Source organism: Panthera pardus, unplaced genomic scaffold, assembly GCF_024362965.1.
Source record: "Panthera pardus isolate Hobbes unplaced genomic scaffold, ASM2436296v1 HiC_scaffold_10, whole genome shotgun sequence".
Classification (NCBI taxonomy): Eukaryota; Metazoa; Chordata; class Mammalia; order Carnivora; family Felidae; genus Panthera; species Panthera pardus.
Window position 1 is genome coordinate 85795604 of NW_026526655.1, and position 15697 is coordinate 85811300.

The window sequence follows — 15697 nt, forward strand, 5'->3', positions numbered from 1 at the left end:
AGGAAGAAAAAGGACATTAATAATACAGCTAAATCTCAGGGGAGGAACTTGATAAGTCAGACATATATTTAATATAAATATGTACTATTAAAAGCAATGTAAAACTAAAATTTTAAATATTTCTAACCCATATAGGAAATCATTAATTTTCTTTTTTTACAATTCACTTTTAGAATGATGATGTTGAATGCTCCTCTTCTGTAGGTAAATTATCTGTAATGGTGTGGGGGAGAAAATTAATTTACGTAGCTATTCTCATTGTAATAAAGAATCAAGTTAAGAAAGAGATGATTCTGTAAACAACTGTGAAAATTTACTTTTTTTCATCTTAAAGTAAGAAGTGGCTGTGGTCATGCTAGATGGTTATTTCCCTCCCCCCAAATATGCAAAATAGAAAGACTTGCACCTCTGGGACTATGGATGTGGCAACCCAAGTGGTGGCTTTTCCCTCCTCTGCGTGCAATTGCAAGTGACTCCTGCATTCAAAGTCTTGCTTTAGGCACACATTCAAAGCACAATTCAAAGCAGTTTATCTTAATATAAGTAAAAGTCTAGTGTTGGATCAGGGTATTATTTGTTTCAGATTTCATCAGACGGAAAACAGAGGGCTGTGACACTGAACAATATTAAAGCAGAAAAACTGGTGGTGAGGTGGTTTAATCCTCCTGACACCTCCACCTTTACCTTTGCAAGGAAGTCCAAAGGCTGTTGGGACTGGAAGTTTATTTTGTGCTCTGAGGTTCTCAAGCACTTTCACTCTTAAGAAAAAAAAAAAAAAAAAAAAGTCTCACAGTTCTTTAAGAAATTGAGCCTGGACCATTGGAGGCTAAGAGATTTCTTCCTTTTCCGATAAATGCCTGTGCTCAGCATCCTCAAATTTGGCTGTCTTTATTTACTTCTATATTAGTTCCAATTACGTGCAGTGTAAACCAGCTTTTTGATTAACAAAACAGCAGAGCATTGGTTAAGAACACTTAAACTTCAAAAAAAATTCCCCTGGGAAGTGGGCTCTGAATCGGTTAATAATGTGCAGTACTTGCTAAATTGCTGACTTCCAGATGTGGAAAATATCTTTCTTGTTTAGGACCTATGTAACCTGATTGGATTACGACAGAAGCGTCACGTTGGAAGCTTTTGAGTGATTATTTAATTAACCATACAGTAGAAAGCTGTATTCTCCAGGAAATCCCTTCCATATTTACATAACCAATCCCTTCAGAGCAAAGGTGGAGTCTTTTCTTTTTAATTTTACTTTAATTGCAATATCAGAAAAATATATACTCCAAAACTTAGACCCCATGCCGTTTAATATCATACTCTTCCTTCCCTGCTAAGTCCCTCTATGGCCTTTCTCCTTTTCCTCCTACACACACTCCCTCACTTTGTAGTGAGGTCTCCGTGAGATGTGGAGAGATTCAGAGATCAGTCAACCCAGCACTCTATGTTAATTTACTTAGAGACCCTTTTTAAAAATGCCAAACTACTTTTTACCATTGAGATCCAATCCAGAAATTCATCATACACACACCCCAGCACACACACCCTAAGATGTAGTTCACATGCAGCATTTTTTTTTTCTGGCTCTGCCATCTAAAAAGAAAAAAAATAAAATAAAAGAAGAAAAAGGGCAAAGAATTTAGTTCCAGAAGACGTGCTGAGAAATCCACACAACTTAATGTGCATCTCAAATCTGGCCATTAGAAATATCTGTATAAGAAGAGGCGATCTGGATTAAGGACCCGGGATCTTTCCCTTTAACTTTCGCCCCTTAGAGTTCTCCAGTTCTGTGAATGGTGTGCACCGTTTTCCGCCCTGTACTCTGTAGGATTTAGTGATGAGGATAATGATGCCAAAGGCTTGACGGGGGGGGGGGGGGGGGGGGCGTGGAGAAGAGAGGGAGGGAGGGAGGGAGGGAGGCGAGAGGGAGGGAGAGAGGAAGGGAGGGAGGTGGAATTTCATTTCTTCCACTAAAGCGTTTGCGGAGACTTCAAGGTATAATCTATCCCAGATCCTTTCCCAGAGAGAAACTTGGCGATCACGTTTTCACATGATGCTCACGCTCAGGGCGCTTCAATTATCCCTCCCCACAAAGATAGGTGGCGCGTGTTTCAGGGTCTCTCCTCTCTCTCCTACAGAAAAGAAAAAGAAAAAAATGTCATTAGAAGAGGCGTAACACGTCAGTCCGTCCCCAGGTTTGTGTTTCCTGGAGTGGCCGAAAGAGATCAGTTCTAACCTGCTCCGCAGGAATAACGGTCCTGCCTCCCGACACTCTTGGCGAGGTTTTGTACAGTTTGCTCCGGGAGCTGTTTCTTCGCTTCCACCTTTTTCTCCCCCACACTTCGCGGCTTCTTCATGCTTTTTCTTCTCACCATTTCTGGCCAAAACTACAAACAAGACTTCGCAGGTAGGTTTTTTTCCCCTTTTCTCTCTTTTTATTCCCTTTTGGTATGGTCATCCCCCACCCTCCTTTTATGATTTTTCTCCTTTTAAGTGGGGATGTGAGTCTGAAGTGAGAAGGAGTGTCTGTGGGCAGGAATTTCAGGTGGGTTTAGCTCCTTTATGGCAAGCTTTTCCCAAGAGTGACTTCTTTGATTTCTCTGGCTCTCCGGCACTCTCTCTTTCCTTTTCTCTTCTTTTTTCCTCCCCCAAATAATTTGCCCTGTACCTGTCCATTCAGGTAACCAAAGGTGCCTTTTGCTACCCAGCCTAGGAAAAGTTTTATTGAGAACTATATGGTGGAATGAAAACTCTTCAAGGGGAGAGATTCTGCTCTATTTTTGCATCTAGTGCCAATTCATTGTATTCAGCAATTAAAACTTGGCAAATACCTGTGAATAATTACAAAACTTGATCGATACAAACCTACCAAATTCAGGGGCAAGTCTTTCTCTTAGATATGGCAGTGCATCCTCTCCCACCCGAGAAGGCTGTTTTCTAAGCAGAAAGTTGCCTGTTTTTGTCTGCTTAGCGAGTTTCATTTCTTTATTTTATTCTTTGTGTGTGTATGTATGTGAAGTAACACCTCACTTCTGTGATGATAAATAAAGAAGTGAAAGTCCTCATGGAACTCGAGTCGTTTACCAAAGTGTGTGTGTGTTGGGGGGGGGGGTCACTACAGCTGGGAAGAAAGCTGCTGTCAGGATATCAGAGTTTTAAAATTAAGGATAACTTTTGAAATTGTATTTTAAATGGCAGAGTAATATAGACATGGATTTAGCAGGAGACACATGCACACACATATCCCATTCCATACTTTGGCACTGAAAAGTCGAGAGAGATAACAGAAGTTCCCAGGAACAGTGATGAGCCCGGCTAACATGAATGTGTTTATCTCCCACCTACTTATGTATTTTACATGCTCCCCCTATAATGATGAAGGCAAGATTACTAACTCCAGAGTTAGAAATAACAGGCAAAGATAAAGTTTACAGCACAAATGTCCTCTCTCTCTCTCTCTCTCTCTCTCTCTCACACACACACACACATACACACACGCTCATAAAACTAGCAGCTTACTTTATTAAACATGTATTTATATGCAATCGTGTGTAAGTCTCAGCATGAATACAGACAGGCCAGCTGTTTCATCCCAGACACTTGTGTGACCGTTCCCTTATTTCAGGATTTTCCCCAACCATTTCAAATCAATAGAACGCCAAGAAATGACAAAACGTGTCAAACATAAAAGTCACTCCCTATGCCTAGGTTGAATTCAAGGTGCTTTCTAAATCATCCACTTCCCCTTCTCTCTGCCCCCCTCCCCTCTCAGCGAATGTCTGGAAACTGATACTCACTTTCCAGGTTTTCTGCAAAGCTTCTAGCACGGGAGACAATAGGTGCGGGGCGTGGGGACTGAGTGTGCTCGGCAGAGAAAGGGTTAATGGCCCTTGTGTTACAGTTTGCATCTGTTACATCTTTTATAGCCCCTGTTTAAACTAATCCTCGAGGCACAGCATCTTCCCAACCTCCACCGAGTTTTCGGGATTCTCCTCCTCTCCTGCCTGCCTCCGAGGTTCCCCTTCTCCAAGTTTTGACAGTTTCAGCTGAAAAAATGCAGCGCCTCTCTCGATTTTTAGGTACAAAAGTTTCGAAGCCAGAAAGGATACGATCATTTAGTAGAGCTTAAAAGTATTGCCGTAGCGGTTGGACTTTCTCTTTCCTTTCTTGAGGGGATTAAAAAAAAATTCTACTGGAACTATTTAAGGGAACCAGTGTGGGGGAGCATGTGTGTGAATGAGGTGGGGGAAAAATACTTAAGTAAATATTGTCAAAGTGGCGGGGGGGGGGAGGTGGGGGGGGTGGGAAGCGACGGTGTCCAAAGAGGCTTATAATTATACTTCTTATTTCGGCGTGAAACGGGAAATCTTAATTTGGGGGCGGGGGACTGGGGGGAGGCAGAGACAGTGCCTCGATAAACTCCAAAAGGGGAGGGGAGGGGGCGCGGGGCGAGTGGGCTTCCTATAATTACTATTATCAATTTGCCCGAGTGTGCTTCATCCGGGGGCTGCTTCGCGTTGTTTGTTTGTTTGTTTCCTCTGGGGAATGGGGTTGTGGGGGGTGGGGGGGGGGTGAGACAAGATGAGAGCGAAAGAAAGCCTCGCCTCACCCCAAGTTCCCGAGCCGGGCTGAGGACTTTTCCGAGGAAAGGGTCCGCCTAGCCCTGAGTCAAGCAGCCTTACTGTACCGCCGTGTGCATTCCCTCATACGGTCAGGAGTTATGACTCATTTTGAAGATGTAATTCTTGTCTCTCTGATCCCCTCGCGGGTGCAACACAGCAAACAGTAACAAACACAAAGCGCCTCGGGGCCAAGGCTGGGGGTGGGGGGCGGGGAGGGGGCCGCCGAAGTTTCGCTTTGGCGTTGGGGGGCGCGGATGGGTGCTCGCCGGGGCCCTGGCCCGGCTCCCCTGGGCGGCCCGCGCGCGTTTCAATGGGCGCGGGCGATGCCCACATTGTCGCTGTGTTTGGTTGCTAGATCGAGCCTGCGTGCTGCCGAAGCAGGGCGCCGAGTCCATGCGAACTGCCATCTGATCCGCTCTTATCAATGAAGCAGCCGATCATGGCGGATGGCCCCCGGTGCAAGAGGCGCAAACAAGCCAATCCCAGGAGGAAAAACGGTAAGAAGCGGCCCGAACCAAACTTTTCCGGGCCACTCCGCGGCTGGAGACCCGGGGAGAAGGCGGGGGAAAGGGAAAGGGAGCCGAGGCGGCGGCGGCGGCGGCGCCCGGGGCTCGCGGGCGAGCCTCTCTCCGTGGCCGGCGCCGCAGCCCGGCGCGCGCGGCGACTGGACCCGGGGAGTTGGGGAAGTGCCGGGCAAAGTGAGCGCGGGGCGCCGGGGGGCTCCGAGCCCCGGGGTCCGGCGGGGGCCCCGCGCCCCCACCCCCGCCGCCCCCTCGTGCCCCCGCCTCCGCCCTCCCTTTGCCTCCGCCTCTCGCTCCGCTGGCGCCCGGTCCGCCGGGTCCCCTGGCCGGGCTGCGGGAGCGTCCGGCGAGGGCAGGGCGGGGGCCCGGGCGCCAGGTCGTGCAGGATCCCGGGGCGGGGGGCGGGGGTGGCGGAGGAACTGCGAGGGCGGGAGAGGGGGCCTGGGGCTGCGCCTCCGCGAGGCTTAAAGTTTCTTGCCGGAGTGTCGCGGCCGCCTCTCCGTACGCCAAGTAACGGTCCGCGGGCAGCGGGGCCCGGCCGGGCGCGCCCCGACCTCGGGTGGGAGGGACCCGGCCGGCCCTGCGCGGGGTCCGGCGGGGTCGGCGCGGGCTCGGGGGTGGGTGGTTCCTCTCCAGCGGGCTCTGGCCCCACGCCGGGGACTGGCGGAATCGCGGAGAGCAGGGAGACTTTTCTGGGCAGTTTTCTACATGGTCAGGAGGAGCCCGTTATCCAAGCTGAGTCAGGAAGGAGGAAGGAGATGGGGGTGCGAGAGGGACACACCGACCAGAGGTGGGAGATTAAAGGGGTGGCTGTTAATAAAGTCCGTCTTGGAGAAAGGCAAAGAAGGGATGAAGAGAAGGGGGGGGAGAGAGAGAGAGAGAAAGAGAGAGAGAGAGAGAGAGAGAGAGAGAGAGAGAGATCGACCCCCTAGGTATTACCCCCGAACAAAATCGTGGGAATAAAAGAGAAAAGTGATTGGCAAGAGCGCAGAAGGAGCCTGGGGGAGGGGAGAGAGCTGGGGACCGGAGAGGGTGCCGGGGGTAGCTGACAGAGGATACTGAGTTTGAAAAGAAAAAAACCAACCCCCCAAAACAAACAAGCGAACTAGCGCCAGCTCAGACTGGGAAAGGAAACTTCTCGCTCCCTTCGATCTCAGCTTTATCACCCGGCGCGGGGCCGCGCTGACGCTCCGGAGCCGGACGTGGGGACGCGGCGCCAGCCCGGCCTCCGGCCTCCCGCAAATGCAGCCCGCACCTCTCGGGGACCGCCCGGCCCACTTGGAGCAACTTTCCTCTAGAGAGGACAATTGTGCGCGCCCCCGGCCTGCCCCGGAGCTGCGCGGCGCAGGGAGGGGGCGGCCGGGGGCGCAGTGTGGGGTGCTGGAGGGAGAGAAAACACAAAGACGAGAGAATTTTGATTAGAGACAAATGATGCTTCTCTCTCTGTCTCTGCCTCTCTAGGGTGTGTGTGTGTGTGTGTGTGTGTGTGTGTGTGTGTATCTTTTGCTTGTTGTGGTGGAGGTGTCGAGCCATATGGGGGAGTGATAGAGGAATTTTAGTCAGAAACTGTTCGTTACGTTATCCTGCCTTTTCCCTTTGTGCTGCCTTTGATCTATTTGCTTGGCTTAGTATTACAAAAAAAAAAAAAAAAAAAAAAAAAAAAAAAAAAACAAGTACAATAATATATTCTGAGCTGCTTCCCCAAGATCCAGTTCAGGCTGCCTCTTTTTAAGTCAGTCTCTCCTCTCCCTCTTCCTCTCCCTCTCCCTCTCCCTCTCTCTCTCTGTCTCTGTCTCTGTCTCTGTCTCTGTCTCTGTCTCTCTCTCTCTTAATTTAATTTTTTTCTTCATTCTGGTATCTGGCATTATTTAAGGTGGTCCTTACACAGGAGACCTCCCCTTCCCCATCTCTGGGTAATTTAGTAGACACTAAAATTATACCTAATGTCCCCCTCTCCTCTCTTGTGTTTCCTCTGTTCCTTTTATTAAATGTTGGTTATTGATTTTCTAAAATCAATGTCTGTTGTGGGGCTTTTTTCCCCCTCTTACAAGTATCTAAAGCACGGTGCTGATCAACTGGATAACAAAAGCTTTGTGTCAAGGAGGCTTTTTTTTCTTATGTTAAACAGTCATTTTTTTTTTTTTTTTCTGAGAGAAAAGAGAATGAGATATAAAGCAAGGTTCCCAGAAGTGTTCTTTTGCAGAAGAGACTATTTAGAATGTTTGTTTCTGCTTTCCTGCCTCCTCCCACCCCCTTCGGGATTTTGCCACCGATGACCAGCCTGGCCCCGGCAGTGAGGTCAGGCCAGAGCCCAGGTCTGGGGAAACAGAAGGCTCCAGGCTTCCTGGGAACCCTGAGGGGTGGGGGTTGGCAGAGAGGAAGGCCTGCTGGGGGCTTCGCAGGTGAAACAGAGTGCCAGGGAGGTGCTCAGCTGTGGACACTGCAACCATATCCCCTCCGCCCAACTAGTAACTTGGGAGAAGCCTCAACACTCCGAAATGGAAAGTTGAATTGCAAATTTTGAGGCATTTATCTCAGACCTTGCATACTTACCAGCAAGCCTTCCATTGCTTACAGCTTCTCTAACTTTTACTACCTGTCTCTCTTTCCGAATAATCTGTGTAAAACATGCTGTGAATTAGTTACTTGTCAGTGTTTTTCCTTGGGTTTAATCTGACTGAGCAAAATGCCCTGGTTTAGAGAAGCAGGTAGAAGAGTTTTCTTCCCCCGTTTTCATTTTCTTTCTCATCAAGCACATATCCAATGCCTTTCCCTTTGGGAATTGCCAGGATTTATCTGAACTGAGTGGATTTTTCTTCTTTCCTGGATTCATGGAAAAGATGTCACTTTTGAGCTTGTGTCTTTGCTGATAACACTAAATATGATGATGCTTATCAAAATCATATAGAAATTCCTGGAAAGGAATAATGGCAATACTAATCACAGAAGTAAGAAGCTGCAAGGAAAAAAAAAAGATGGTCATCCAGGAAACTAGAATGGCACTTTATATAATTTTAATGAAGTCAACAATGTATATATAGACGGAGGCGACAAGAAGAAAAAACATGTAAAGCAATTGTGTGTGTGTGTGTGTGTTTGAAAGGCTGGTCAAGAACGTGAGTTAGAAGACGATGCTGTACACAATTATTAAAAAGCAAAGGAGAAGGAGGCAGTTTGAGGGTAATAAATGTGCAAAGAGAGAAACAAGAATCTAAAATCCAGCCTTCAAGATTCTCAGGCCAGCAAGATGCTTGGCAAAGACAGTGCCAGGGCCAAATTAATCCATAGCTGACAGTCTCCTTTCCCCCACATGGAAAGGATGAAATCTCTTCCCAGAAAATAAGATGTGCAGGAGGAAAGGGGGAGAGGGGTGAGGGGAAGGAGGCAAAAAGCAAGTTGCCGGCAGACAAGAATGTGTGTCAGTTTCAAGAAAGTTCAGTCAGATGATCTTCAGTCGCCTGACTCACTTTGTAACACTTTCACTGAAGCTGGAGAGGAGGGGGGAAACCCAGCTCCCCCCCTTTTCCATCCCCCTGATTATACCCCACTATCTCCACACAGCCTTGGAGACAGAAATGAGCACTTGGAGCGAGAGATGCCCGGCTGTTGCCTACCACTGGCGCGGCCGGGGTTGTAACTTGCAAAGTTTGTTGCTTTAGCCCCTGATTGGGGCTTCGGCTCCTGGGGATGCTCCGGCTTCCCTCCTGCCTCCTGAGGAGCCTGGAAGATGGGCCAGCCTCCCCAGCCCACTGCCTTCCAGCATCAGCCTCTGAGAAATCGCACATACACATGCAGGTTGTGACAAAGATCAAATCTGGAAACTGCTTGCTTCAGAGAAGGGAGTGAAGCCGTCTTTTAAATGAAAACTGAATTAGGAGTGGAGGGGGAAAGGAAATGGAAGAAAGAAGGAAAGAAAAAAAAGTTAAATTTGATTTGTCTTCAAACTTTCAGTTAAAGGGTTGGGGATTGTGTGGGGGAGCGGGGGAGATATTTACAAATGCCTCTGGTCTCTGATTTCCAGTGGTAAAGACAAGGGATAAAGTTGGATGTTTTCAGGGCTTTGGACCCTAGGGGAGAAGCAATCAGATGAGCAGAAATGATTATCCTTTTTTAAGATAAGCCCTCTCTCCTTACCACTTCCTTAAAGGGAGTGGAGGCGCTGGTGGTGATGCTTAGAGGCAGCGGAGGACGGAGAAGTTGCTTCCGTTTCAGAGATGCTTAAGTAAAAAGGGAAAGAAATGCATTGAGCCCCTTCTCAAGGATGTGGCTCCTGTCTGTCCTCTCCGAGAGGTGAAGTTGGGCTGGGGCTGCCTGGAGTCAGAGCCCCTTAGTACACACTGAGGCAGGGAAGTTTCCCTCGGATTACAATCGCTTCAAACTTGGTTATCTTTGCAAGTAGGGAAATCTTTTGCAAGTAGCTTGCTTCACAGGGTTGATGAGTTTATAGGGAGACTGGTTTTGCTGATTCTCAAAGCACTCAAAGGCAGTTGGTGTGGCAGGTACCAGTACTGAGGGCACTCCAAAGATAGCTATCTCCATCCTTTTCTCTCTGTGGAGATCTCCGTGCAAGTTTCGTCATGCTGCACACACACAGGACTGGGGGCTATGTATCTAGACTGATCTATTTGTTTTATTTCGGTTTGGGAAAACTAAGTCCACTGGGGCAGAAACATGCCTGCTTTCGTAGCAGAGCCACTAGCCTGCTGGCACCCACAGTGGGACGCTCCACCAGGGGTAAGGGCGGGCTAAGGATTTTAAACTTTACATTGTTCTTCTGTTGCCAAATAAAAACAAATTCATGTCTTCAAGCATTTATTTCCGAATATGATTTGAATAAAGCCAAGATTAAAGTTCCCTGCCAAACTGCTATGTCACATGTATGCGATGCTTCCCTCCTTGGTGGCTTAATTTGCTCAAAGTAAAGAAAATTCCAAGAGGTTCTTGAAGCCCCTGATGCCGTGTTAAGTATATTTCCTTGGGAAAATGTATGTCTACCCTGAAGGTAGGGAAGGACGGTGTGGCCAGCTCTCTAGCAGTGCCGCGTTTATTCTAAGATGTGGGAGATTCTTTTCCCTACAACAGTTTTTGTCATCTGCATTCTTCCAAGGCTTTTAAGGTGCATTTTCTTCTGTGTGAAAGGGAACTCTTTGTCCTTTTCCTCTCCAGCACCGTGGCTTCCCAAGGTAGACACTATTTTGTGCCTGTCACAGAGAGAGGGAGTGCAGGTTTGCAATGCTCACAGACAATTGATTGTCTGCCCTAATGTGTTTCATTTACATGTTTATAACGTCAATGGTGCTGGGGTGTCCACTGTACCATTCATTCCCGCATTCCCACAAGGGGGCAATTGTCTGAATGGCCAAGTCAGACACCTTTTTGATTGCTCTTTGGTTGTCTTTTTAGAGCAAAGAAATAAAGGAGGAAAATCTGTGATGCAGAAACACTAGTTGAAAATATACAGAATTAAATGTCACCACAAAAGCAGATGTTAACATAAGCTCAAATATGCTTTTTCGCCAAGATGTGAGGGTTGAAAAAAATAATTCAGAGCAGAGGGAAGGATGATTTAAAACCAATAAATATAGTCCTCTTCCCCCCCTCCCAATTTCTTTTCTTTCTTTAGCAATCGGAAGATGAAATGTGATTTTCCTTTTCATTTTTAAGCCTTGAAACATCTAGGCACCTCCCCATTATTTGTATGTTTGCTGTGATTTGTGAATTTTGTGTATATTTACATAGCTCTGTTTATACCAACAGCGTCAGCTTACCACTTGGAAAACCTATTGAATGACTATTTGGGCTGTGGGGAGTGTAAACTTTTAAAAAGTAAGATCCAAGTATTTCATCAAGCATTTTTTAAAAAGGAAAGCAGTAATAATCAGAAGACTCTATGGAAGTCTTTGCCTTAATAGCTATGTGCCACTTTTATCTTGGGTGACAGTCCTGTCAGAGTGAAAACTCTCAGGAAAAGTGTAACTAGTAGTTACAAAGTAAATAAAGAATTTCGTTTTAAGGTGTTCTGTATTGTTTTTATACTGTGTGTGTGTGTGCGTGTGTGTGTGTGTGTGTGTTGTCTTGTGTTTCCTCTGAGAAAAGTGAGAGGAAAAGCCATCCATGTGTGTGTTTTTGGCTTTTCTCTTCATTCAGTTCTCCCCTACATATTATGCATATATGTATCACACATGAATACATCTGCTTAAAAAAGGAAAGATTTCACAGTTCAGATGGTGCCTTGCTGGTTCATTAAGGTAATACAGTTATTAGAAGTTGGTCTGATTTCGCGTGTGGTCCATAAGGAGAGAAAATACTAACTCTTGTGTCATCTGGTAGGAGGTAAATAGGGTGGGGAAACTTTAATAATTTTGTAGTAAATTAGGGAGAAAAAATCGCTAGTCTGTGAAAAGATTTTTGCCTCTCCGGGAAGACACGCACAGTAGCTGCACCGTTAGCTGAACCCCTGACACGGCGGTCTTTTGAATGCCTTAGGTATGATTTCACTTTCGCTCACATCAATGCTGACCTGAATGCCTTTCATATCTGATCCGCTGTGTCTCTCCCAGTAAACATCCCCTGAGGGGAGAACAAAGAAAGGAGCTCTTCTTCTTCTTAATCACAATTCAGCCCTTTCACCGCCGGCAGGCTCCATTTGCATTCTGCCACAGAAAGCCAAGATGAAAAGAAAGAGAGAGAGAGAGAGAGAGAGAGAGAGGAGAGAGAAGAGGAGAGAGGCCGAGGGTAGTAGCTGAGTAAAATAACTTAGGTGTTTGTGGCTGTTTGTTGGGCTTTCCCTGGTTACCAGCCTTATATAGTTGATGCTTGACCAGGCCTTGTCCCTCCTGACAGGCATATAGTGTTACAAGATGGCATGTCTGTACTATTCATGGCCACCCGCTCAACACTTGAGGTAAAAAGTGTCAGAGAGGGATCAAATTCTCCCTCAGAAGCCTGTTAGACTTGGGGTCAGGTGTGTGGACTTCCCATCTTGAGTGCTGCCTACTATTTGGCTTTACTTATTGTTTACCATCAGACCAGGGAGGTAAGGGCACTGGGGGGGGGGGGGGGGGTGCGCAGCTGGAGGCTGCTCTGGAGGAGAGAAGGGATAAAGTCTCCCAAGGCCCTGCTCTGGTTTCAGGGATGGGTGTCTGGCCCAGAGAAAAAGGGAGAAGTGCTTACACCCAGCCTGAACACGCTGATAAATCTTCAGGAAAACTGGAAAAGACTTTCCCATTTTTTCCCCTGACTTTTTATGATAATTCATATTTTCAAATGAAAGGGGAAAAAAGCCAAGAAAGAAACTCTCAAATGAGCCAAAAAGGAAAAAAAAAATTCTCTGAAAAGAATTTTAGGGGGAAAAGTTGTTCTATTTTAAAAAGCTTTGAGGGCTGTAAAGTGCCACGTTTTTCACACCTTCTTCATACTTTTTTTTCAGATTTTTTTAGTATGTTTAACATTTGTGAGATGACAGCCTTTTTGTATCTCAAACTGGATGCTTCAAGATTTGTAGGGAGGGGTTGGTGGTATTCACGTTCTCCTGAGAGAGAAAGTTTATGCCTCAAGGGCTCCTTCTTACTGGGAACTGTTTAAACCCTTGCAGGCGGACCTGTCAGGTTTTACTGTGTTATTTGCTTCCATTTTCAACATGCAAAAGTAACATGCAGTTAATGGTATCGGAACGAGACCACAGCAAGAGCAGAAAGCTCTCGTGACAACTTTTCAGCTACATTATCTTGCTTCTAAACTGCCTTGTCTTTTTTTTTTTCTTTCTGAAACCAGTTTTAGATACCAACAGTTTTTCAACAGATAGATTAAGTACATAATGCGCGTGCGCGCACGCGCACACGCGCACACACACAAGTTTAGAAGTGCAATCGCTTCGAGTGAATAATTGGAAATGGGGGCTGTTCTTATAGCCACGGTGCGGATTTCACTTATAAGAGCAAAACTAGCAGAGATATTAGAAGTTGTACATGAGCATGTGACAGAGATTCCTGATTTTTTTTTTCTTTTTCCCAGAAGATTTACAGAATTTACAAAAAGAGATTATCCCTACACCTTCCACCCCTCCTATCCACCCCCATGACCCAAGCAATGAAGGATTTAGGCAGATTTACTTCAGTAAACACCTTTGGACACTTGGGGGGAAAGTGGGAGTCTGTTTGCAAAAGGAGGCTTTTGTTAAGTGAGGTACCGGGATAATGCTTTACCAGGCAGCTGTGATATTAACCTACCCAGCAATGCGGGAACACTCCTTAACTCTTTGAGTGCCTGGCCCTTTGCACTCAGCAGATAAAATCCTGGCTCTCCAAAGACACTCAGAATTCTGGTTCTAGCAGTTTAATATTCAGACAAGTCTTGTAGACATGAAAACTGTTCAAGCTTTTAAAACAATGTGGTTTAATTAGATGAGGTGGACTTACATTGCTCATAAGCCCTCCAAATGGTGGTTTATAATTGGCAAGAAAAAAAAAGGAATCAAGGCAGCACATTAAAAATTCCAGGAAATATCTTTAGAAAAGCTATTTTCATTTCCAGCTTTTAAAATATTAGACTATGGTAGCTAGAGGGAATGAAGCAGCTGGGGCCTCTCTCCTTACTATAAAAGACACCAGAAGTTTGTGATGAAGAAAGGGGCTTCAGCTCAAAAAGCTGTAAGAGGCCAGTTGGGACAGTGACACTATCGCAGCCCTCGCATCTTTTCTAGGGGGAAGTGTTGCCTATCTTTCGGAGCTCGGGAGGTCATGTGAACCTCAGAGTCAGGGCCTCAGGCCGACTGTTACCAACGTGAGACTTGCCAAGGCAAGCAGAGAGGCATTTATAAGAGGAAGGAGTTAATGGTTATTTTTTGCTGGGCACAAGAATAACTTTACAGGTGTTGCATTTGGGCTTAAATAAGATTGCCTTATTTAGTTTCGAAAAAGAGTGTAGGTGTCAACGTTCAAGCAGCCACAAATGTGTGAGAAAGTAAAGGGTATGAGACATGACAGGATTAAAGGTGTTTGCTATGTTGTTACACCGTGTGTCAGGCTGCAAGCTCCCTTTGTCACAGCCTCCTGGTGATTTGACAGCGCAGATCTACTTCCCTTCTAGGTGAGACAGCATTTTTTAACTGGAGTTATAAATATGGTACACCCTTCGAGTTGCACCCTGCCTCCCAGATCCACGAATCCTATTTGAAAGCATCTTGCCCTGAGACACAATGAACAAATGCTGTATACAGGGGGCTGTGTGCTCGGGGGCCCGGGCATAGCCAGCATCACAGTAGCTGGCATTGACTGTTGTTTGGCAAGAAGGTCCTTTGCCAAATCATCCAATAATTAAGTTTTATGTTATTTGTATGAACGACCAAGCATGCAGTATTCCTTTTCAAATCAAAGGGAGGCTTAAAATTACTTTTTGAACACTTTCAGACCATGGTCAGGTCACAGTTTGGGGGCTGAATTAAAATGATCTCATTCATGATCTAATTGAGGTTGGCAAAACCTTAACAGTAGCAGGAGTACATAAATATAAATCAAAGACCAAAATTTAGCAAATCATATCATTTGCTAGAAATCTGCTCATGAATTATTCCCCGATTGCCAACCCAGAAGTTAAACTTTGTCTCCCCTCAGCAACAGTAACTGTGCGTGTTTTGTCAGACTCCTGACAGGAAAGTTAGAGGAGCTGAAGAGAGAAGGAAGATGGTCAGTGTCTCATCTGATATTGTGTGTTTGTGACCCAGGAACATTTGAGAGCTAATAAAGCCCAGTGCATTACAGTGGATGCTGGAGTCTTGGTTAGAAATTAATATGGGCTCTTCTGAAAACCAGACTTTGGAAGAGCAAGCATCGGGGGGACACGTAAGGGATGTAAGGGGAACAAATATTTCGAGAAGGATCCGAACTTTGCTTTCATTTTTCAGTGGAGGAATGTAATCGTCATAATGATTTATGATTTTTTTTTTTTTACAAACTTAGTTCTGTTAGTAAGCTGAGTTGAGGGGCTGAGATTTGAAGGAACTGTTAGAATGAAAAGACAATACTGAAGGGCTCGTGTGCACATTTAAGTTACCTTTCCTTTAAAAAAAAAACAAAAACAAAAAAAAACACAAAACATTACTATAAAAGTAAGATCCCGGGTCACTTTTCCTGTAATCCATGGGCTTAAATGTCATGTTCTCTTGTATATAATCTGTTTTCAGTTATTCATCTTTCTGGGTTGCTGTGTGTTATTTCAACCTAAACCCACACACACTCTGCTTCAAACTGGAGGAGACCTAATTCTGAACTTGAAATTAAAATTTTAAATCCCACTTAAGTGAAGATATTTTTCCAAGCAAATGACAAACGCAGTACTGGTCAGTTTAGCTAACTTTATCACAAGAGCAAATATATGAAGGTGTATTTTTAAGTCACAACAATAAGGTGGAAACATTTTTAAATGATCTCAGGCGATGGAGGTCAATAAGTACATTCTTTTGGGAACAGGTCATTGTCATTAATGATTTCCCATGACAAAAAGTCAAAACATACTCTACATTAAAAAAAAAAATGTAATGGATTCCTCTCTAATAGTTAG

General features: G+C 45.6%; 1 protein-coding gene across 3 annotated transcripts in view; it reads left to right on the forward strand.

Annotated features, from left to right (window-relative positions):
- Window positions 1–2294: 2294 nt before the first annotated feature.
- Window positions 2295–15697, forward strand: part of ZEB2 (zinc finger E-box binding homeobox 2) — a 133286-nt gene continuing 119883 nt past the window's right edge. The window contains exons 1-2 of one of the 3 annotated variants that reach the window (XM_019455277.2): window positions 2295–2404; window positions 4975–5116. In XM_019455277.2, coding sequence (XP_019310822.1) covers window positions 5044–5116 — 73 coding nt within the window. In that variant the 5' untranslated portion in view covers window positions 2295–2404; window positions 4975–5043. Of the gene's footprint in view, window positions 2405–3960; window positions 4077–4974; window positions 5117–15697 lie in introns of those variants that run through there. The other 2 variants (XM_019455282.2, XM_019455284.2) reach the window with 2 other exon arrangements.